The following is a 20794-nucleotide window of genomic DNA, read 5'->3' on the forward strand; positions in this document are numbered from 1 at the left end:
AACCTGCGCCCACGTCACCTGCAGTGTCGGGCTCGCCCGTGTGGTGGCGCAACCGCACAGTTCGACTCCTCTGCCCCGCAGGGCTCGCTGATGCGGCTGCGCTGTCGGGGCCGGAAGTGTCCCTCAAGCACCGCGGTGGGAACCGGAAGTGAGGGCGCTAGGGGAACGCCAGGAGGAAGGCTGGGGAGGGTCTGGGCTGCGGCTGGGGCAGGGGGCCGGGGGCGGGGCACCGGGCACAGCCATGAGGCGGGACGTGCGCATCCTGTTGCTGGGCGAGGGTAGGCGCTGGGCTGGGGACCTTGGCGGGGGCGCGGGGCCGCGTGGTCTCGCCGCCCGCGTGACCGCCCGGCCACCCGCCCGCACAGCCCAGGTGGGGAAGACGTCGCTGATCCTGTCGCTGGTGGGCGAGGAGTTCCCCGAGGAGGTGCGCGCGGGCGGCCCGGAGTGGCGGGCGGGCGCGAGCCGGGCGCGGGTCGGGCGCGGGCTGAGGCCGCCTGTTGCAGGTGCCCGCGCGCGCCGAGGAGATCACCATCCCCGCCGCCGTCACGCCAGAGCGGGTGCCCACCCACATCGTGGACTTCTCAGGTAGGCCCCGCGCGGCGCCCGTGCCGGGCCTGTCCGCGCGCGCCTGCAGCGGGTTCTCTCTCTCCAGAAGCCGAGCAGACGGATGAGGAGCTCCGGGAGGAGATCCGTAAGGTGCGGGAGCTGCGTGGATGGAGGCGCCGGCCGTCCTCGACCCTGACAGTCAGCATCCAGAGCGGGACTCCTGCAACACCCCCTTCAGGGATCCAGGACAGTCTAGTGCCTGCAGTGCTGTCCAGAGGCAGAGGGCCCTCCCTCCGTCTCCTTCCCGGCATCTGAGGAGGCACAGTCTCCCCTTAAACTCCTCTGCAGTCCCCTTGCCCTGTACTCTGGTCCACTGCGCAGGATCTCCAGGCTCATCTGCTTTCAGAGCCCCTGGATCTAGCTCTTGCAGTCTCCATTGTATCCTGGTTGTATCCATCACTAGTTGTGTGCAGGCCACAGGAACCCAGGGGCAGCCCCCCAGCCCTCACAGGGCACATTGCTGTCCTTCTCTGGACTTTGGCTGCTTGTGACTTGAAAGTGGGAGGTGGAGTCAGGAGTCTCATCTTACAAGTAGCTTGCTCTTCAGGGGTGTGGCTGGGTCTGTCCTGAGCACTTGGGCCTACAAAACAGAGCTGTGGTGCTGGGGCCTGGTGTCTCCCTCTTGGGGGCAGGGAGGGACTTGTCTGAAGCTGCCTGGCCCAGGGTGATCCAGCCAGGGATACCCTGCCCTGTGAGTACCTGCTGTAATTGGCCAGGTTCCAGGGTAGGGTGGGCTTGCCAGGCTTTGGAGCTGCACCCTGTGCTGCTCAGAAGCACTTGAGACATGCTGGAGTCTTGGGGTGTGTGGAATTGTCTGAGCTGTCCACTCTAAGTGGGCAGCTTCTGGTCACCCTGTGCCTTGCTGCTGTTCTTGCAGGCAAATGTGGTGTGTGTGGTGTATGATGTGTCTAACGAGACCACGATTGAGAAGGTGAGCAGGAGGGAGCACCCCATCCATCCCAAGTCCCTGCCACTGGCTCTTTCAACAGTCCCCAGTGAAGACCAGGTAGTAGTCAGTGGCCTAGGGGAAGTTTTGTCCATGCCTGTGACCAGCCCTATCTCTATTAAGCATTTCAAGAAGCCCCACATCTCTGTGTTGAGGTCAGGCTTCTGGTACTGATTTCTCCACAGAGCACCTGGATGATTGTTCTATTTAAGCCAGCATTTCCTTTCCCTTTCCAACAAAGATAGCCTTAGAAAAAAGGTCCGGGGCCTGCCTGAGGTCTAGGATCTCAGTGTGCCTGGAGGGGCTTGTAGCTGCTCAGATTAGACATGGCCCTGCTTTCCCTTGTTTTCTCTTACTGGCCTCAGTTAGCCTCAAGCTCCCCTCCTCTCCTTGAGCCTGGTGCAGGCCCTGGGTGGGCACCTTGGACTGGGTGGGATGCCTCCTTTCATGGCCAGGCTTTGCCTTTCAGATTCGAACCAAGTGGATTCCACTGGTAAATGGGAGAACTGAGAGGGGGCCCAGGTAATAAGCAGGACCTTGGCAGGGAGGAGGAGTGGGACTGAGCTCCAGTGGCTCCCTGTACCTGGTAACCATGGGCTTCTCCCCAGGCTGCCCATCATCCTGGTAGGCAACAAGGTGGACCTGCGGTCAGGAAGCACCATGGAAGCTGTGCTACCCATCATGAGCCAGTTTCCTGAGATAGAGACCTGTGTGGAGGTAAGCAGGGAGAAGGCCGAGAAGAAGAGGGGCTCTGGTGAGTACAGAAGCACCAAGTTGCTATTGCAGGTGGTCATGGTGGCCGGCCTGACCTCACATCTGTGTCCTCTTCTGTTGCCTTCTGAGCCTGTGCTGTGCTCTTACAGTGTTCTGCCAAACATCTGAAGAACATCTCAGAGCTGTTCTACTATGCCCAGAAGGCCGTTCTACATCCCACAGCCCCCCTGTATGACCCTGAGACCAAGCAGGTGGGCAGTGGCTTCTCTGGGTATGGAGAGTGAGCAGATGGGAGTGGCAGGGTGGACCTTCCAAAGGCTGCTAGGGTGCTAAGTAGATGTTCCTGCAGCTGAAGCCTGCGTGCACCCAGGCCCTCACTCGAATCTTCAGGCTCTCCGACCAGGATCTGGACCAGGCACTGAGCGATGAGGAGCTCAGTGCTTTCCAGGTGTGCCCTGACCCAACTGCCCATCCTCAGGTAATAAAGCCTTGCTGTTCTGGGGCATTTGGCTGATCTGAAACCACTTCCTTTTGGAGACAGAAGTCCTGCTTTGGCCACCCTCTGGCCCCACAGGCCCTGGAAGATGTAAAGAGGGTAGTGTGCAAGAATGTGGTGGGCGGCGTGCAGGACAACAGACTAACCCTGGATGGTGAGGCCAGATGCTCTGTTGAGCCTGAGTATGTGGGGAGAGGGCCGCGTTGTTCCAGGTGCTATCCGCCTCTGCCCTTTACAGGCTTCCTCTTCCTGAACACACTGTTCATCCAGCGTGGACGGCACGAGACCACATGGACTATTCTGCGACGCTTCGGCTACAGTGACTCACTTGAGCTGACAGCAGACTACCTCTGCCCACGGTGAGTGGTAGGTAGGGCCTGGGGCCAACCCGCCTGTGTGTAAGGTCCTGCTCAGAGGACAGCTGAGACTGTTCTGCAGTGTGGGCCTCTCACTCTGGTCTGCCTGGATCCCTGTGTGTGTAAAGGACTGGGTTGAGTGGGGCCCCCTGCATCAGGCCTCATGTACCAGAGACCATGCCATCCTCCTTGCCTGGCCCCAGCTGAGGAGCCATAGGAGCCTCAGAGGGGCCTTGGCCACATGGATGGTGCTGGCAGGGTGAGGCAGGAGCTGAACTACTGTGGAGCACAGGATCCCCTGGGAGCTAGATGTCCCATACATTCCTGCAGGCTCCATGTACCCCCTGGTTGCAGCACTGAGCTTAACCACCGCGGCTACCAGTTTCTGCAGCAGGTGTTTGAGAAGCATGACCAGGTGAGTGCTACCACCCTGGTCAGCCCTTGCCGTTCCCCAGCACTTGTGACTATGGCCCTTCTGCCCACAGGACCATGATGGCGCCCTCTCACCCTTGGAGCTGCAAAACCTCTTCAGTGTGTTCCCAGTGGCCCCCTGGGGCCCTGAACTCCCACGCACTGTCCGCACTGACACCAGCCGGCTACCCCTGCATGGTTTCCTCTGCCAGTGGACGTGAGCACATCCCTTCTACCCCTGCCCCCACCCCCTGCTGCCTTCCTCACTGACGCTGTGCCTCGTGCCTCCAGCCTAGTGACCTACCTGGATGTCCAGCGCTGCCTCGAGCACCTTGGCTACCTAGGCTACCCCACCCTCTGTGAGCAGGACTCCCAGGCACAGGCCATCACAGGTGGGCACCTACCCTCACCAGGCCCTGGGTCCAGCCTCTCCCCAGCATTTTCCTTCACCTGAGTCTCTGCTCACAGTCACTCGTGAGAAGAGGCTGGATCAGGAGAAGGGGCAGACCCAGCGGAATGTCCTCATGTGCAAGGTGGTAGGGGCCCGAGGAGTGGGCAAATCTTCCTTCTTGCAGGCCTTTCTTGGCCACAGCCTGAGGGTAAGCATCTGCAGAAACCCCAGTCCCCACCTGGGGACCCAGGGGCAGGAGAGGGCACTGTGGGGAGTGCGGGACCAGGAAGCATAAGGCTCTCTTTGTCCCTATGACACCAGGACACCAGGGCATCCCCTGGGGAGACTCCCATCCACGTCATCAATACAGTGCTGGTCAGCGGACAAGAGAAGTACCTGATTGTGAGTGCTGGGAGTGAGATACCCATGTGCCCATGCCACCTGGTAGATTTGTCACAGGGTGGCCCTTGGGGGGGCCAACTCCTGGGAACACCCCTCAGAGCCCCATCTGTTCCAGCTATGTGAGGTGGATGTGGACAGCATGCTGGCCACTTCCCTGGACACCGCCTGTGATGTTGCCTGCCTGATGTTTGATAGCAGTGATCCTGCATCCTTTGCATTCTGCGCCACCGTGTACAAGGCAGGGTGACACTGGGAGCCCTGCAGGTGGAGGACAGCTCTGGGGCAGGTGGCTGGTGGGCCCTGCCTCACACAGCCCCTCCTCCCACAGCGCCATTACATGGATGGCCAGACCCCTTGCCTCTTTGTGTCGTCCAAGGCCGACCTGCCTGCAGGTGTCGCCCCACCAGGCCTGTCACCTGGGGAGTTCTGTCGCAGGCACCGGCTGCCTGCCCCCACCCCATTCTCCTGCAGCGGCCTGGCCCAGCCCAGCACTGATATCTTCACTCAACTGGCCACCATGGCTGCCTTTCCGTGGGTGCTTGCCACCAAGGCCTTGGGAGGAGGGTGGCCTGCCTTATACCAGGGCTCTAAGGGTGCTGATCACCTGGCTGTGCTGGGTAGGGGCTGTGGAGTGGGGTTCTGGGGCACTGAGAGCTGTTCTTGGTGCAGCCCTCCAGGCCTAGCTTCTGCCAGCGGCCTGGGACACAGTGGGGAGATATGCACCCTAAGTACCCATCTTCCCTCACAGACACCTGGTGCACACAGAGCTGCGCCCCACCTCTACCTGGCTCCGGGGAATGCTGGTGGCTGTTGGGGCCACCGTGGCTGCAGTCCTCAGCTTCTCACTCTATAGAATCCTGGTGAAGAGTAGATGATGCCTCTCAGCCCCCTCTCCTGACCTAGTGGGGCTCCACAGGGGCAGTCTGGTGCAGGCTTTCAGCCTCACAGCATGACTATGAGCCCCTGGGGCACTGCTCTGGCCCCTGCATCCCCTGCCCTTTCCTCAGGCCCCTCCTCAGGGCTGGGTGTGCCCCCAGCACTGTCTCACGAAAGCTCTACCCAGTCTGCCTGGCTGAGCTGTGCTGAGAACCTGGGCTTGTGACCCAGAAGCTCCACTGCCTGGCCTGAGGGCTCCATGGCAGATGTTCCTGGTGGGAGGCCCTTTCCTCACCTTTGTGGGTATTGGGTAAGGTGACCATTGACCCTAGACCCAGAATTCTTAGGGCTCTCCCTTGCTTCTGGTGTCAGTGGGTATGCAGGGGCCAGTAAGTGGCTAGGCTGCTGTGTAACCCCACCTTCCCATCCAGTTTGAAGCCTTGTCCGTGGCAGAAGACATGAGGTTGGGTTTCCTGATTAAACCTCACTTGTTTTTTTCCTCTCTGGGATCTCAGTCTTTGGAGACTGCTTTTCTTGAATCAGTCTGAAGTATGTTCTTTGTCTTGGTGTGATTGTGTCACTGGACCCCCTCACCTCCCTTCCATCCCTAAGTCCCCATCATGTGACCTCAGGCCAATGTGGAAAGTCCAGTTTTGGGTAACCTGTGGTCCAAGAGCCTTAATGTCCACTGACATGCATTCTCTGTGCTCCCTCCCTTTCCTTGGGCCCTCAACACTGCCTCCCCAAACCTTTCTACTCAGTCAGCCTGGCTGAGCTGCACTGAGTACCTGGGCTTCTTGTGACCCAGCTGCTGTAACAACCCACCACAAACATGGACAGAGGGAGCTCTGGCCTGAGATGAGTAGGGCCTTCAACCACAGCATGGCTTCCCCAACCTGAGCCCCTCTTCCTCATCTGCCTTTAAGGAGTAGCAAGTGGGTGTCCCAGTGAACCTGTGTGCTGCCTGCTCTACAGAAATGCCTGATTTGAGGGTCTCGAGCTGGACCCTGATATCCCCCACCTCTCTGCCAGCTTAGTTCCACTGGCTTTGAGGCTGGACAGGAGATGCTATTTCTAGCTCACAATGTCCCCTGAGGCCCAGTGGCCTGAAGTAATAGCTCTATTGTATCTGCAGCAGTGGGCAACTTTGGCCCTTGGCCGGTTGCCATCGCTTCATGTCCTCTTTACCCATCACCTCCATCATTAGAAGGGTTTAGTTGCTCTCCCCAGGAGCAGCTGCTCTTCTCCCAGCTGCAGCCCTGCCCTTGAAGACTGCTGTCCATGTGGATGCCCCCTGTTATCCTGTCTGGGGCTTCCCGGTTGGGAGGCCCTGATGCCCTGATTCTCCCACATTCCTCCAGGCCCCTGGGGTGGGGGACGGGGGATGCAAATGGGTTGTTTTGGTCGTCTGAGCAGGAGCAGCTGTGGCAGGACCTTTCCCACCTCTGCTACCCACCTGGGGCTATGAGGTTTCCTTGCTGTGGCACTGGGGAGAGGAACAGGGGTCACCTGCTGCTGGACAGATGCACTTAAGGAACTTCCATCCCAGCGACGGGAGCGCAGGGTCACAACTTGGGGAGTCAGGAAGCCTAGCGGTCAGGAGAAGCTTCTCGGAGGAAGGGAGGCCCATGCTGAAGCTTGAGCCCCAGAAGGCTGCAAAGGAAAGCTGAAGGTCTTAATTGGGCGGAGTTTTAGAAACTGCACCTTGACTGAATCGCCGTCTGAGCTTGGCAGAAGGAGCTTCAGCTGCCCGGAGGGCGCACACAGTGCCTGCATCGGAACCATCCGCTTGGAGGAGGCCGGTTCCTACCCAGGGCGTGCATCCGGGGCGGTGCGTCCGTGTGCGAGGGGCGCGCGTTTCGTGGCGGCGTGTGCGCGGGGCGGGCGGTTCCGTGACGCGACTTGAGCGCGGCGCGCGCCGAGCGGAGCAGGCGGAGTGGGCCGGCAGGGGCGGAGCGGAGTCGTCCGCAGAGCAGCCCCTCCCGGCCTCGGCCGACCCCGGCCCGTTGCCCGGCCCGGCTCTATGGACAGGAGCTCGCTGCTGCAGCTCATCCAGGAGCAGGTGCGTGGGGTGGGGGCCGGCACCGCCCCCCGACGATCCTCCCGCTGCGGCGCTGGGCTGGGGGAGGGACCGGGCTTCCAGACAGCCCCGCCGGACACCCGCCACCCAAGCCCCCTCTCCGCGTGCCCCTTGGCCCCTATGCCTGAGCTTCCAAGGAAAACAGAGCGGTGAGAGGGTGGTCTCGTCTTCTGACTCGGGCCCTCCCTCCCAGGACGGGGAGGGTGGAAATAAGGTGGGGGGAGCCCTGGGGACCCGGGCACCGTGCCCTGGAAGGACCTGGGAACAAGCCAGGTCCCAGGAACCAGCCTGCTGCTCTTAGCCAGCCCGGCTCAGCCCCATGGTCCGGGTGGGCGCACCCTCAAGCCTTGGTCGGCGGCTCCCCCACCACAGCAGCTGGACCCTGAGAACACAGGCTTCATCGGTGCGGACACCTTCGCTGGGCTGGTGCACAGCCATGAGCTGCCCCTGGACCCGGCCAAGTTGGACATGCTGGTGGCCCTGGCCCAGAGCAACGAGCGGGGTCAGGTCTGCTACCAGGAACTGGTGGACCTGGTCAGTGCCACGGTGGTTGGGCAGCAGGGGGGTGGCCCAGACCTGGACAGGCACATTGCCCTGGCCAGAGCAGGGTAGGCAGGTGGCTTCTTCCTGGGGAAGGCTCATAGATTGGGACAGTGCAGGGCCTCAGACCCTGTGGGCAACCTAAGGGGCAGGGTGCTGTGGGGGATGACACTACAGCCCATGCTGATATCCCTGTCCCCCAGATCAGCAGCAAGCGCTCCAGCAGCTTCAAGAGGGCCATCGCTAATGGACAGCGGTCACTGCCCCGAGATGGGCTGCTGGATGAGCCTGGCCTAGGTGTCTACAAGCGGTTTGTGCGCTACGTAGCCTATGAGATACTGCCCTGTGAAGTAGACCGCCGCTGGTACTTCTACCGGCACCGCAGCTGCCCGCCCCCTGTGTTTATGGCCTCAGTCACCCTCACCCAGGTGGGCCTGCCCACCTGCTGCCCTAGGAGCTTCCCACGGCCCTGCCCTACCCAGCCCTAACACTCCTGTCCCCAGATCATCGTGTTCCTGTGCTATGGGGCACGCCTCAACAAGTGGGTGCTGCAGACCTACCACCCCGAGTACATGAAGAGCCCCCTGGTGTACCACCCTGGGCACCGCGCTCGCGCCTGGCGCTTCCTCACTTACATGTTCATGCACGCTGGGTGAGTGGGGCTGCTGTGCCTGTCGTGAGCACCGTTATGGTCAGGCCAGCTCAGCCAGAAAAATGCAGTCTTGAGGTGGGCCTGGAGATAGGTGGGCAACACAGCTGACCCCACCCTCCTGCGGCCAGGTTGGAGCAGCTGGGGTTCAATGCCCTCCTGCAGCTGATGATCGGAGTACCCCTGGAGATGGTGCATGGTCTCCTCCGCATCAGCCTGCTCTACCTGGCGGGTGTGCTGGCAGGTAAGGCAGGCGTGGGCCCTCTGCCCACTGCCCTGGCTGGCTGCTTCTTCACACTTCCTTCTGCTCTGCAGGTTCCCTGACTGTCTCCATCACGGACATGCGGGCCCCTGTGGTGGGGGGCTCTGGAGGGGTCTATGCCCTGTGCTCAGCACACCTGGCCAACGTTGTCATGGTAATGGGGCCACCTGGAGGCTGGGTGTGGGAAGGGGCCCACTTGGCCTGCCTCACGGCCTCTCTGTCTGCATGCCATCAGAACTGGGCTGGGATGAGGTGTCCCTACAAGCTGCTGAGGATGGTGCTGGCCCTGGTGTGCAGTGAGTAGGGGGCTGGATGGGGGAATGGGGGGCTGCAGTCTGTAAACAGGACAACTCCCACCTGTTGCTCCCTCTGCAGTGAGCTCTGAGGTGGGCCGGGCCGTGTGGCTGCGCTTCTCCCCACCACTGCCCTCCTCGGGCCCACAGCCAAGCTTCATGGCACACCTGGCTGGCGCAGTGGTGGGGGTGAGCATGGGCCTCACCATCCTGCGCAGTTACGAGGAGCGCCTGCAGGACCAGTGCGGCTGGTGGGTGGTGCTACTCGCCTATGGCACTTTCCTGCTCTTCGCCATCTTCTGGAACATCTTTGCCTATGATCTGCTGGGTGCCCACATCCCCCCACCGCCCTGACCTACTCCCAGGCACCTAGGCTAGGCCAAGCATGCGGTGGGTTGACCACCAGGCAGGCCTGCATGTTGCCCCTGGTGAAGAGACACCTCAAGGCTGCTGCTCTCTGTGGGGCAAGTAGGCCCTGCAGTCCACTGAGCTGAGGCCAAGCCTAACACCAGCCCTGGCTGCCCCTCCCAGTCCTGGGGAGAAGGTTGCTGGGCCAGGGTTGGACAGAGATCCCTAAAGACAGCCCCAGAGAAGACACCACCTCACCAACCCCACCCCAACCCACCCCCAGGACTTGCAGTCTGAGCCTTTTGGGGAGAATGAATAAATATTTTACACGGTGACAGGAACCTGTCCCAGGGCTTTGGAGGCTTCTCTGCCCCTAACCCAGATCACAGGGGACCCGCCACACACTGAAGAGAGCCTGGACTTCCTTCCTCCTTGTACCTCTGAACCTAGATGAGAGTGGAGTTAGAGTACCAATGACCCCATGCTATGAAGGAGCTGGTGGTACCTGGGGAGGGACTGTGGGCCTTCTGCTCAAACTGAGTTTAGCAAGTGTTTATTGAGCTCCTGTAGCACCCAGTCTCCTATTTGGTCAGCCTGCCATCCAGAGAGACCTGTGTCTTGTGGCAGGTTAGCAGGCCCTGGCCCATGGTCAGGTTCACTTGGTGGGAGTCCTGTGCTTCTTGACCAGCCTAGTGTCTTGTGGGTGGCTGAGCTGGTGCTGAGATCGGGCAGCAAGTCTGGCACAGCTTCGGCTCACAGACCACATCCACTGTACTGTCTTCACAAGGGGAGGGGGTCCATCACCCTGAGGCACAAGCTGGGGATAAGCCGGAGTGGGCCCCGAGGGCCCAACCAGTGCTCCCTGATAAGGTCCTGGATGTCCTCCCAGCCCACCAGCTGCTTACTCACCTCTGTTCAGGGCTGCAGCACTCTCTTGCCCCTGGTCCAGGTACAGCAGGTAGTGCCTGAGAATATACTGCAAGGTAGGCCGGCCTGGCAATGTGGCCAATTGGGGGGTTCCAGCTGCCCCCCAAGAGATGGGGGGATTCTCAAGACGGATCTCAAGACCATGTCATACATCACCAACTCTTTCCACAAGCAAGGGCACTCAGGTGCCCAGGCTGCGCCTGATTTCCCCAAGACGGTGGCGCCACCCACAACACCGAGGGTGCACAGCTTCGTGACTGCGGCGCGCTCCCTCGGAAAGCTGCCAAAGGCAATGGTTGAACGCTGCATCACCAGCTCTGGGGGTTGTTGGCCACAAGCTGCTGCAGACAGTGCATTGAGGGAAGCCCAGGTGCGGGACCTCGCCAGGGAGGCTCGGACCCCGGAGAGGCCCCGCCCCGCAGGAAGCCCGGCCCAACGAGGCCCATCCTGCACGAGGCCCCGCCCCGGAGGAAGCCCGGCCCACCGTGACCCCGCCCCTCGCCGTGGTTTCCACGCCGGCGGCCGCCACAGCTCTTCTGTTGGCCGTTGTCCCTCGCCGCCTGTCCACTCGCCTCACGCTGGCCGCTGACAGCTCCTTCCCAGTACCTGAGGAAGGATGGTGAGGGGAGTCCATGACGCCCTACCTGCTGGCCCTCTCCTCCCTGCCGCCTTATCAGTGGTCCAGGACCTCCAGCTGTCCCCTGGCGCCCGCGCGCTCCCGAAGCACCTTTCTGCGGCGCGTCGAGATGACGGCCCAGCGTTTCGGGTCTTCGCCGCCCCAGAGCCTGCTGAGGGCCGCCATGTTCGTGTGGAGGGGCGGGGTCACGGGGCGAGGTCGGAGGCGGAGCCCGCCCGGAGCGCCCAGCCCCCAGGTCGTCGGTCGCGCGGCTCCGCGCGCGTTCCCGTTCTGCAACCCCGCCCCGCGCCGGAAGTTCCGGTGGCGAATCGCCCGACCGGGCCGAGCGGATCGCGGCGCGGGCTGCGGGTGAGGGGCGGCCGGGCGCGGAGCCCGGGAGCGGAACCCAGTCCGTGCCGCGCTGCGCCATGAAGGGCAAGGAGGAGAAGGAGGGTGGCGCGCGTCTAGGCGCCGGCGGCTGCAGCCCAGAGAAGAGTCCGAGCGCGCAGGAGCTCAAGGAACAGGGCAACCGGCTCTTCGTGGGCCGCAAGTACCCGGAGGCGGCGGCCTGCTACGGCCGCGCCATCGTGAGTGCGCGGGGCGGGGGCGCGCCCGGCGCTCCTCCCCAGCCCGGGCGCCGCCAGCCCTGCGGGGCTTTGGGCTGCGGAGACTCGGTGGCGATCTCATTCCACAGGCGGCTATGCGCGACCCGATCCCGGATCGGGCGGGTGGGATGCTTGAGGCCGGCTGGGCCGGGGTCCTCAGCAAGATTGGGAAACTTACTTTAACAAAGTCAGTGAATTAGAATCATGAGGGTGGTGTCAACCAGAACCCAGGGGTCTGACAACTGAGAAACCTTTAGTTTCTCGACTCCAGCCATGGCCCCAAAGCCGGGACTGGACCTGGGACATGGGGTTGTCAGCTTGCTGGGGCAGAAGGGCAAGGCGGGCCCACACCCTCTCGTGCTGGCCTTGGTCCCCAGACTCGGAACCCCCTGGTGGCAGTGTACTATACCAACCGGGCCCTGTGCTACCTGAAGATGCAGCAGCCAGAGCAGGCTCTGGCCGACTGTCGGCGAGCCCTGGAGCTGGATGGGCAGTCCGTGAAGGCACACTTCTTTCTGGGTCAGTGCCAGCTGGAGATGGAGAGCTACGACGAGGCCATTGCCAATCTGCAGCGAGGTGGGCCAACACCCTGCCTTGTCTTGGGCACCTGGGGCCCCAGGGATGGGCTGGCCAGACTAATCTTAAGTCTCCATTCCCAGCTTACAGCTTGGCCAAGGAGCAGCGGCTCAACTTTGGGGATGACATCCCTAGTGCTCTGCGCATCGCCAAGAAGAAACGCTGGAATAGCATCGAGGAGCGGCGCATCCACCAGGAGAGCGAGCTGCATGCCTACCTCTCACGGCTCATCACTGCAGAACGCGAGAGGTGGGCCCCTCCTGCTCCTTGTCAGGCTGCCTTCTTGGGTTAAACTGAGTCACCAGCACAGGTGTTTATTGAAAGCTAAGGTGGCACAGAGGAAGCTGGGGGAAGATGCCCAAGGCTGGGTGGGCTCTGACATCTGCCCAGGTCCGTTTTGACCAGCTCCTGGTCAACCCTTAGGGAGCTGGAGGAGTGTCAGCGGAACCATGAAGGTGATGAGGATGATGGCCACGTCCGTGCCCAGCAAGCCTGCATCGAGGCCAAGCACGTGAGGGTGCCCCTGGCCCATGTGTGTGTGTTGGGGTGTGTGTGTGAGACAGAGGGTACCCCCAACTGATGTTGGGTTGTGTGCCTGCGCGTGGCCCACACATGCTCCACTCTTCACAGGACAAATACATGGCGGACATGGATGAGCTCTTCTCTCAGGTAGACGAGAAGAGAAAGGTGAGCATCTATTCCCTGAAGCCTGAGAATCAAAGGTACTGGAACAGTGTCTGTTCCTATCTTTGATACTGCTCTTTTGTTACAGAAACGAGACATCCCTGACTACCTGTGTGGAAAGATCAGCTTTGAGCTGATGCGGGAACCCTGCATCACGCCAAGTGGCATCACTTATGACCGCAAAGACATTGAGGAGCATCTGCAGGTAAGGCCATGGGCCTGGGGACCAGGGCTAGAGGCGCAGCTCCAGCACACTGAGCCCCCTGACCCTGTTGTAACTGCAGCGTGTGGGCCATTTTGACCCTGTGACTCGGAGCCCCCTGACCCAGGAACAGCTCATCCCCAACCTGGCCATGAAGGAAGTCATCGATGCATTCATCTCTGAGAACGGCTGGGTGGAGGACTACTGAGGACCTCGCCCCAGAGGGTCCTGAGGCAGAAGCCCCAGAACCTGTACATAGTTTGTGTCTCTGGGCCCATCCCCATCAGTTCTGCTGGTGGGCTCTGGACTGCTCCCTCTTTCAGCATAGCCCTTGCTGGGCCATGAGCCTCCCCTGTCCCTTTCTGGGCAGGAAAAGCAGGTGAGGGTGGGCTGGGCTGAGGCCCCTGCTGCTGCCACTGTCTCTATAATAAAATCTGTGAGCACTACAGGGGCACGTGCTGGTGTATGACAAGCTCACCAGCTGCCTGCTCTGGCTAACCAAGGAAGGTTGAGATGAAGACACTGGTGTCCAGGTTGAGAGTGGCATGCCACCAGCGGTCAGGGAAGTACAGCACCTGAGGGTTGGACCAGAGAGGATTAGTCAGGGAACTTTGGGTCTGGCCCCTGCTGCCAGCCACTAATCTCACTGGCCCAGATGGTACACCTGGTGGGGGATGTGGAGCATAAAGATTGGGCACCTTTGGGCCTGGCCTGGTCCCCCTACTTGTCACTGACCTCACCAGCTCGGATGGTACACTCCAGGGGCCGCTCTGATGATGTCAGGGCTGGGTATGTGTCCTGCAGCCAGGCCAGTGTAGTTTTGTTGGGATGGAACTCTGGTGCCTTCTCAGGTGGGTAGAGGAACCAACGCTGCTGGCAAGAGCATGAAGTCACTATTGGGTCTTGTAGCCAGCAAGTCCCAAGCCTCAGCCCTCAGCCTGTACAGACCTTGCGGCCATAGATGACCTCCGAGAACCCCGGCCCATGCCAGTGGAAGGGCACCCCAGAGCCAGCTCCTGTGGAGTCAGTTATGAGCAGCTGGTGACTAAAACAACCTGCACTGGCTGCCACACACCCTCACACATGATTCCCAAAGAGCACCTACCCGCGATTCCAAAGCTATAGGCAGGGGTGGTTCCCAGAAGACGAAATGGGGGTGGTGAATAGTGCCGAAAGAGCGATGCCCACTCAGTGAAGTTGTTGTCCCCAAAGAAGTACAAGGTGTCTGCCAGAAAATAAGGAAGTCCCCGGGTGCCAGGGTCTGGCACCCCGGGACTCCCAAGTGTCCCATACCTCTGCTATCAGGTCTGGCTCACCGTTCCCCAGGGAGGCAGGATCCTGAGGGTGTAGCAGCTGCTCAACGTATTCCTGGAAGGGCAGATCCACTATGGGGAAAAACACTGGTCAGGACCGGGTGATTCTGCGTTCAAGACTAAGCATGTTGGTCCCCCTTGGTGTGGAAGCTCACCTTTCCGGTAGGAGTAGGTGTTAGCAGTGCTCAGCCTCACTACATTGTCCCCAAAAGAAGCCAGCAGCCTTTCTCGGGAACACAGGGCCCGGAACCTCTGCGGGGACCAGCAGAAGGCTTAGCGGCAGGGCGGGCAGAGCCGGCGGCCCGCGGCGGGCGCTAGCACTCACCGAGTTGTCCGTGAGCCCCTGCAGGATGACCGGCCTGAGGAAGGCGTACCTGCGGAAGGAGGAGCCGCGCTCAGGTTCGGCGCACGCCTGTACCCGCCCCCCTCGCGCTGCGGGCCGAGCCCGCCGTTCCCGGGCTCTGAGCGCACGTACTGCTGCATGAACTCGGCGTAGGTGAGGTCCGCCCGACGCTCCACGGTGCAGCGCTCCTCTTCCGCCACGGCCGCCGCCGCCGCCGGCCCGCCCAGCCGCCTGCGGGCACAGCCCGGTCAGCGCCGCCCGTGCCCCGCCGCCCAGCGCGCCCTCCCGCCCGCGCCGCTCACCATCCCCCGCCGCCCGCCTCCCAGGAGCCGGAGCCAGGTCGAGCCAGCGCCGCCAGAACGAGCAGGAGCGCCCGCGGCCCCCGCGCCATGAGCCTCGCGAAGCACGCTGGGAGCCAGCGCCCGATCGAACTGTCGTCATGGCAACGGCCGGAAGCCTACATGGCCCGCCCCCGCCCCGCCCCGGAAGGTGGTGTGGAGGCTTCGCCTGTGGCCACCGCGGCAGCGCCCGCCCGCCCGCGGTACGTTCGGGGATAAGCAGCAACTTCAGCTCCCACTTATTTTATTGCGTTCACAAGTCTGGTCCCCTTCCACCCCGGCACTGGAGCTGCGGGCCGGCGCTGGGTCAGGAGTACTCGCAGAGGTGGCCGCAGCCGGCAGGGCAGTGAGAGCTGCCCTCCAGCCACTTCATGATATGCTGCAGGTGGCCTCCGTGGCTGCAGCCCTGGCACCACACGAACAGACCCTTGACCACGTGGTGGCAGACAGCACACATACTGGCACAGCGGTGGCACCTGGGGGTGGGGGATGTCTCAGCTGGGGCCTCCTGGGTTGCCCACGTGTCCCTGGGTCCCCCCAACCCACACTGCCCCACCTGTCGCAGACCCAGCCACGGCTGCTCATGGGCCGCTTGCAATTGCTGCAGTTGACATGCAGTGTGGTGGACGCCTGATTGAGGCAGCTGACCGCACGGCTGGTGCTCAGCTTGACTACCTCGTTGGACACGTTCCAGAGGCGGAAGCGCTGCAGCAGGTCGATGTAGGATGTGTACCAGTGCTCCTGCAGAGAGACCCAAGGAGGTCAGGATGGTCAGACAGCCTAGGGCATGGGAGCTTTTCTAGGAAGACCCTCCCCACCCCAGCACACACCTGGGTCTGCTCATCAATGTCCTTGCGCACCCGTTCACCCAGCACAATGAGCACAGACACAGCCATCTGCACGTCACCCTGCTCAGCATAGAAGCGCAGCATGTCACACACCAACACACTAAAGAAGTCCGTTGGCAGGCGGCTGTCATAGAGCGCATGGGAGATGGACAGGAGGGAGAAAGAGTCCACAGGTGCCAGAGAGGCTGCATCTGCCTCACTGCCGCTCACGTGTGGTGAGTCGGCCTTGTCCTGCAGGTGCTCGGGCCCAGAAGGTGTGTCCAGAATCTCATGGCGCAATGGGAAGGCTTCCTGTGGCAGCACGTACTCGGGCTCCTCGGCTGGGAGGCAGGGTCAGGCAAGTGGGCCTAGGCCACCCCACTGCCTCCCTGCACTCCCCAAACCCCCAGTCTGCCCAGCCCCCACTCACAGTGGGCATGTTGTAGGCCTAGGCTTCTGCCCTACCCGCCACCTCCCTCCACCCTACCAAAGCCCCCACTCACGGTGCACATGTTCTGGGTCCAGTGGGTACAGCTCGTCCTCCTCACCCTCAACGTCACCCAGCAAGTAGTCAGCAGGTACATCGCTACCCTCAGTTTCTTCATTATCTGCCCGTGAGGGAGGGAGGACATTCAGGGGCGGTTTGCTGTGGAGTGCCTCAGCTTCACTCCTGCCAGCATCCCCACCTGCCCTCCAGTCTACCCTCATTGGTGATGAGTGTGGCTGAGGAGTCAAGCAGAACCGTGTCGCTCCGTGTGTCCCCCTTGCTCCGGTCTAGCCGTGTCTCACTGCCTAGCCCTGGGGCCATATCCTTCAGGTTGAAACTGGGGACAGGAAAGGCTCATGGGTGGCTGGGCTCCAGTAGCCCCACCCCCTGGGGAGAGCTAGCCCTAGACACCTACCTGTTCATAAGTGGCAGGCCACAGGAGCTGCCTTTACCCACACTGTGGTTAAGGCTGGCAGACGGCACAAGACCAGGACTGCAGTAGATGATCCGCAGCATGGTCCATGTCTGCGCCACCTAGGGGCAAGCACCAGCCACTCAGAGGGTCCTGGGCACCCAACACCCCAGGCACACACCACCCCCTGCCTGAATAGAATCACACCAATATCCCAATATCCTGCCCCAACCATACTGGGGAAAATGTAGCCCATGGGAAGCAGAAGAAGCAAAACCAGGAGGCAGCCAATGTGAAGATGAGCAGAGTGACCCAAGGGTGAGAGACTGGCACAGAGCAGGCACTCTCTTCAGGAGGGCTAGGTGCTGTTAAGAGGTGCAGCACCAAGAGGAAGGCATGGAGCACATGCCCAAATGGTGACAGCATCAACTGTGACTCCTTAGACCTCTACCTCCAAGAGGGCAGCCCCAGGATCTGGTCCACTCTGCCTATGTGATCTTGACACCCTGTTACTAAGACAAGGGTTGGTGCTGATCTTGGGATGGGGATGCAGCTGGCAGAGCAGCCGATCCCTACCCCAAAGTCATGGCCCCTGCACCCCTGCACCCCCACTTCCCCGCAGCCCAGCCCCACCTACCTGGTTACGGCCTAGCTCCCGAGCCACCTTTGCATTGTGGTCACAGAGCTCGGCCAATGGCCGGCCAGCCAGAACATAACGCTCAGCTGTGTCCACAAACCAACTCATGCTGCCACCACCAGACTCTGTCTCAAAGACACTGAGAGCACTAGAAGCAAGGCCAGAAAAGGGCTCAGCAGGGTCCAACTTGCGCTTGAAGAAGATGGGGTGGCGCCGGTCGCCAGCATAGGGCTTGCGTCCAGACTCAGCAGCCACTAAGCTTTCCTTGGCTGCAAAGGCCACATCCCCGAAGAGGCCATAGCACAGGCCCTCAGGGTTGGCACGCTCCACGGGCTGGCTGGCATCACGGAACAGATGCTGGCACAGCGTGCTGTCCTTGGAGCCTGAGAGCAGAAAGCAGGGGTCGTGTGGGTGGCGCCAAGCAATGCCTGTGGTGACATCACGGTGCTCCTCGAACATAGCAGCTGGCACAAAGGGCCGGCGCACATCCCACACGTAGATGTTGTGATCTACCATCATGGAGCACGTAGCCAGGTGGTGGCGGCACTCGGGCCGCCACTTGACTCGGGCCACAGAGGCGATGGTCTGCACGCAGTGCATCTCCTTGGCACGAGGCGTGGTCATGTCCCAGACCTTCACCATCTTGTCACGCCCACCTGTGGCCAGCCAGCCCCTGTAGGAAGGCCCCCAAACCCTCAGTGACTTCTCCTAAGAGAGAAGGGACCCCCCCAAGCCCTGCCACTCCCCACTTTCTCACAGGCCTTCAGCCCTGTGGTCCCTGCAGCCCAGACCACACCTGTCCTCGGGGTGCCAGTCACAGCAGAAGACAGGCCCATTGTGAGCTGTGAACATTCTCTCACATCGGTCAGGACGGCGGATGTCCCAGAGCTGCACATTGCCATTCTCAAAGGTGGAGGCAAAAGTAAAGTAGTCTCGGATGCTGAATTGGACATCCCGTACACTCTCAGACTGGCCTGCAGGCAGGGCATCATTGGAAGCAGAGGTGAGGGAGCTGGCCCATGGTGTGTGTGTGGGGCAGCACTTGGAGTGGCTGTGGGATGGTGTCACACACCTGCCTCTGGCCAGATGGCCAAGAGTGCAGAAAGGACTGCCCCCAGGGTCTTCCTAGGGTGGGTTTTTTGCACAAACTCCCAGGCCTATTTCCCCTGGAATCTGCATGTTGCATTAGTCCTTGGTAAAACTGAGTTTCAGAGTACTGGAGAACAGAAACTCCACCTGGCTATCTGCTCAACTCCCCTGGATGCCATGGCTTGTAGGAGAACCAAGGAGTCCAACCTTTTTACCTAGGGCTGGAGCTGCCTGGACAGCCCAAAGGACTAGAGGACAAGGGACCACATCTGCCCTACAAATCCACCACACCAAGAGCCTGGGAGGGCAGTGTTCAGCCTTTTTCTGACACAGATAGCTCATGATCTGTCTTAAGAAGCCCACAAATTCTCCAAGGCCCCAGGGCTCTGCCTTGTGCTTCACCTGGTCTCATCAAGGTGGACAAGTGATAGCAGGCTCAGGGATGGCCCTGCAAGGACTAGACAGTGTACTTCACCTCCTCCACATCCCTGTGCTGGGAACCTTGGAGGTTCTGGTAGACATCCTGCAATGAGGTAACCTGGAGGTGGGCTGAGTCTGTGGGGCTATGCCCTCTCTCATGCCACACCCAGCCTCAATTCCTGGTAGTCCTGCCTCTTGCCTCTTCCCCACTATTGATGCTCTGGCTCACACCTCACCCAGGCCTGCCCCCATCCACTCTTCTACTTCTGGCTTATTTCCAGGAGTGCATCTGAGAGCCTCTGGTGCACAAAGCACTTCTTAGCTTGCCTAGACAGGTACCTGCAGAGTCACACACCTGCCCTGACCTGCCTCTGTGGGCCTCACCCGAGAAGGTGCTGACAGAGTCCTTCCTTCGGAGGTCAAAGCACTTCATGAAGCCATCCTGGGAGCCGCTGAGCAGCACATGGGCTTCAGTGGGGTGGAAGCAGACTTTGTTCACTGTGCGCTTGTGTTCTGTGAACAGCTGGTCCTGCTTGTTGCGGGATGGCCGACCCAGGTTCCATGTGACCACCACACCATTTGTGGCTGCTGTGGCTAGCAGGTTCTCATCCATCTGGTGCCAGACCACATCAGCACAGCTCAGGTTGAGTGAGGGCTTGCGGCCCACACGGAGGTTCAGCTTTTCTACAAACTGTTCCTCCTCTATTGCGTAGATCTTGAAGATGCTGCGGCCTGCCACGACTACTTGGGCTGCATCACGGCAGACGCTGATGGCATTGGCTGGAGCATCCAAGTGGCAGTTCATGGTGCGGCCTGTCAGTGCACTGCCACCTAGGGCTGTTGTCACACGGGACATCTTCTCCATGGCTAGACTGGTGGTCGGGTCAGGAGATCAGTGAAGAAGGCTGGTCTAGTCAGTCTGGTGTCTGTCGAATCAGTTCAGACCTTTCACTGCTTTGCCTGGGCTGGTCAAACTTGCTGTCTAGACCAAGGCAGTCCATCAGCTAGTCAACATCACAGGGGAATTCCAAACCACCAGAATCTGCCAGAAGACTCCGCTGCTGCCCTAAGCCTGGTTAGTCCCACGTCTGACCTCCCCAGAAGACCTTACATGGCTGGTTCTGGCCAAAGGCACTCATCTCTCCAACAGCCACCTCCCGTGATTGCGCCATTGGACCGCAGGTCAGTCGATTTCAGCAGGGGAGCCAAGTGGCTCCCGCCGTCCACACCCGTCAGCCCGGGGCGTCCGAGGCAGCGGGGCTCCGGAGAGGCGCAAACGAGGGGAGGAGGCAGAGGGCTGAAGGGGCCCAGGGAACAGAGCTGCTCAAGGCCGGTGGCCTTCCCCTCAGCACTCCAGTCATGTACCGGCAGCACACCGTGGCGTGGGGAACCCATCCGTCTCCATCACGCCCCTTGCCGGAAGTGGTCCGTTATTTACTCGCCCCTCGCCGGAAGCGGGCAGGAACCCTCGCCCGCACCATAATAGTTCCGGGTCAGGGCGCAGTACGGGTGGAGGGTCCCGGAGCAGCCCAGACACGGGCCTGCGGGCTCTCCGGTTCCACCTCGATAGTTGTTCCTGTATTTCTTAATTCGTTTTTCTCTTGCGGTAATGGGGATTGAACCCAGGGGCTCTCTTCCTCTACGCTTCATCCCCAGCGCCCCCTCTTTTTTAAAATTTTGAAACAGGGTATTGCTAAGCGGCCGGGGTTGGAGCCTTGAACTTGCGACCCTCCTGCCTCAGCCTTCGGCGTCGCTGGAGTGGCAGGCGTGTTTCTTATTTCAATCTCAGTACTGTAATAGCGGTGCGTATTTCTCTGCTCAGGTTCTTCAGCGGAGTCTGTCATGCCGGGCTCCTCCACCCTCCTCCCTCCCTCAGCTCGCGGGAGCAGTATCCCCGCCTGTCCGGGTTCCCGTCTGAACCCCGCGCCGCAGTCCGGTCCCTCTTTTT

At 61.0% G+C, this 20794-nt stretch overlaps 5 protein-coding genes across 13 annotated transcripts; 3 read left to right on the forward strand and 2 right to left on the reverse strand.

The window, feature by feature from the left end:
- The first annotated feature begins 199 nt into the window (after window positions 1-199).
- Rhot2 (ras homolog family member T2) lies at window positions 200-5707 on the forward strand. 4 transcript variants are annotated; one of them, XM_046441433.2, is made up of 19 exons: window positions 200-278; window positions 366-424; window positions 504-585; window positions 653-744; window positions 1484-1612; window positions 2022-2074; window positions 2161-2269; window positions 2416-2517; window positions 2616-2714; window positions 2808-2916; window positions 3001-3121; window positions 3449-3533; window positions 3604-3746; window positions 3821-3921; window positions 3998-4128; window positions 4242-4322; window positions 4438-4560; window positions 4651-4853; window positions 5071-5707. In XM_046441433.2, the coding sequence occupies exons 1-19, from the start codon at window positions 242-244 to the stop codon at window positions 5195-5197; spliced, it is 1986 nt and encodes a 661-aa protein (XP_046297389.1). In that variant the 5' UTR covers window positions 200-241; the 3' UTR covers window positions 5198-5707. The 4 variants fall into 4 exon arrangements, with proteins under 4 accessions (XP_046297389.1, XP_046297418.1, XP_046297409.2 ...); XM_046441462.2 differs by having other exon boundaries at window positions 201-278; window positions 653-696; window positions 1484-1537; XM_046441453.2 differs by lacking the exon at window positions 200-278 and having other exon boundaries at window positions 1484-1537.
- Window positions 5708-7100: 1393 nt separating this feature from the next.
- Rhbdl1 (rhomboid like 1) lies at window positions 7101-9705 on the forward strand. 4 transcript variants are annotated; one of them, XM_046441494.2, is made up of 8 exons: window positions 7101-7260; window positions 7651-7785; window positions 8022-8246; window positions 8322-8470; window positions 8599-8711; window positions 8783-8883; window positions 8965-9025; window positions 9105-9705. In XM_046441494.2, the coding sequence occupies exons 1-8, from the start codon at window positions 7222-7224 to the stop codon at window positions 9374-9376; spliced, it is 1095 nt and encodes a 364-aa protein (XP_046297450.1). In that variant the 5' UTR covers window positions 7101-7221; the 3' UTR covers window positions 9377-9705. The 4 variants fall into 4 exon arrangements, with proteins under 4 accessions (XP_046297450.1, XP_046297441.1, XP_058434528.1 ...); XM_046441485.2 differs by having other exon boundaries at window positions 7654-7812; XM_046441477.2 differs by having other exon boundaries at window positions 7102-7260; window positions 7651-7812.
- Window positions 9706-11341: 1636 nt separating this feature from the next.
- Stub1 (STIP1 homology and U-box containing protein 1) lies at window positions 11342-13426 on the forward strand. Of its 2 annotated transcripts, none has more exons than XM_046441507.2 (7): window positions 11342-11500; window positions 11896-12094; window positions 12178-12343; window positions 12518-12626; window positions 12725-12781; window positions 12867-12983; window positions 13063-13426. In XM_046441507.2, the coding sequence occupies exons 1-7, from the start codon at window positions 11342-11344 to the stop codon at window positions 13186-13188; spliced, it is 933 nt and encodes a 310-aa protein (XP_046297463.1). In that variant the 3' UTR covers window positions 13189-13426. The 2 variants fall into 2 exon arrangements, with proteins under 2 accessions (XP_046297463.1, XP_046297473.1); XM_046441517.2 differs by having other exon boundaries at window positions 12518-12605.
- On the reverse strand, window positions 12393-15042 carry Jmjd8 (jumonji domain containing 8). 2 transcript variants are annotated; one of them, XM_046441537.1, is made up of 9 exons: window positions 14939-15042; window positions 14769-14867; window positions 14619-14667; window positions 14449-14545; window positions 14297-14365; window positions 14086-14205; window positions 13929-13996; window positions 13716-13850; window positions 12393-13555 (listed from the first exon to the last, which is right to left on the reverse strand). In XM_046441537.1, the coding sequence occupies exons 1-9, from the start codon at window positions 15025-15027 to the stop codon at window positions 13475-13477; spliced, it is 807 nt and encodes a 268-aa protein (XP_046297493.1). In that variant the 5' UTR covers window positions 15028-15042; the 3' UTR covers window positions 12393-13474. The 2 variants fall into 2 exon arrangements, with proteins under 2 accessions (XP_046297493.1, XP_046297487.1); XM_046441531.1 differs by having other exon boundaries at window positions 13716-13853.
- Window positions 15043-15201: 159 nt separating this feature from the next.
- On the reverse strand, window positions 15202-20280 carry Wdr24 (WD repeat domain 24). Its single transcript, XM_046441420.2, has 9 exons — window positions 19231-20280; window positions 18134-18311; window positions 17338-18010; window positions 16704-16822; window positions 16504-16625; window positions 16305-16409; window positions 15805-16142; window positions 15531-15715; window positions 15202-15450 (listed from the first exon to the last, which is right to left on the reverse strand). Exons 1-9 carry the CDS (start codon window positions 19709-19711, stop codon window positions 15282-15284), a joined length of 2370 nt encoding a protein of 789 aa, XP_046297376.1. The 5' UTR covers window positions 19712-20280; the 3' UTR covers window positions 15202-15281.
- Window positions 20281-20794: the final 514 nt, after the last annotated feature.

Source organism: Marmota monax, unplaced genomic scaffold (genome assembly GCF_021218885.2).
Source record: "Marmota monax isolate L192 unplaced genomic scaffold, Marmota_monax_Labrador192_F-V1.1 WCK01_AAM20220418_F8-fsc00035, whole genome shotgun sequence".
In the NCBI taxonomy this organism is placed as follows: Eukaryota; Metazoa; Chordata; class Mammalia; order Rodentia; family Sciuridae; genus Marmota; species Marmota monax.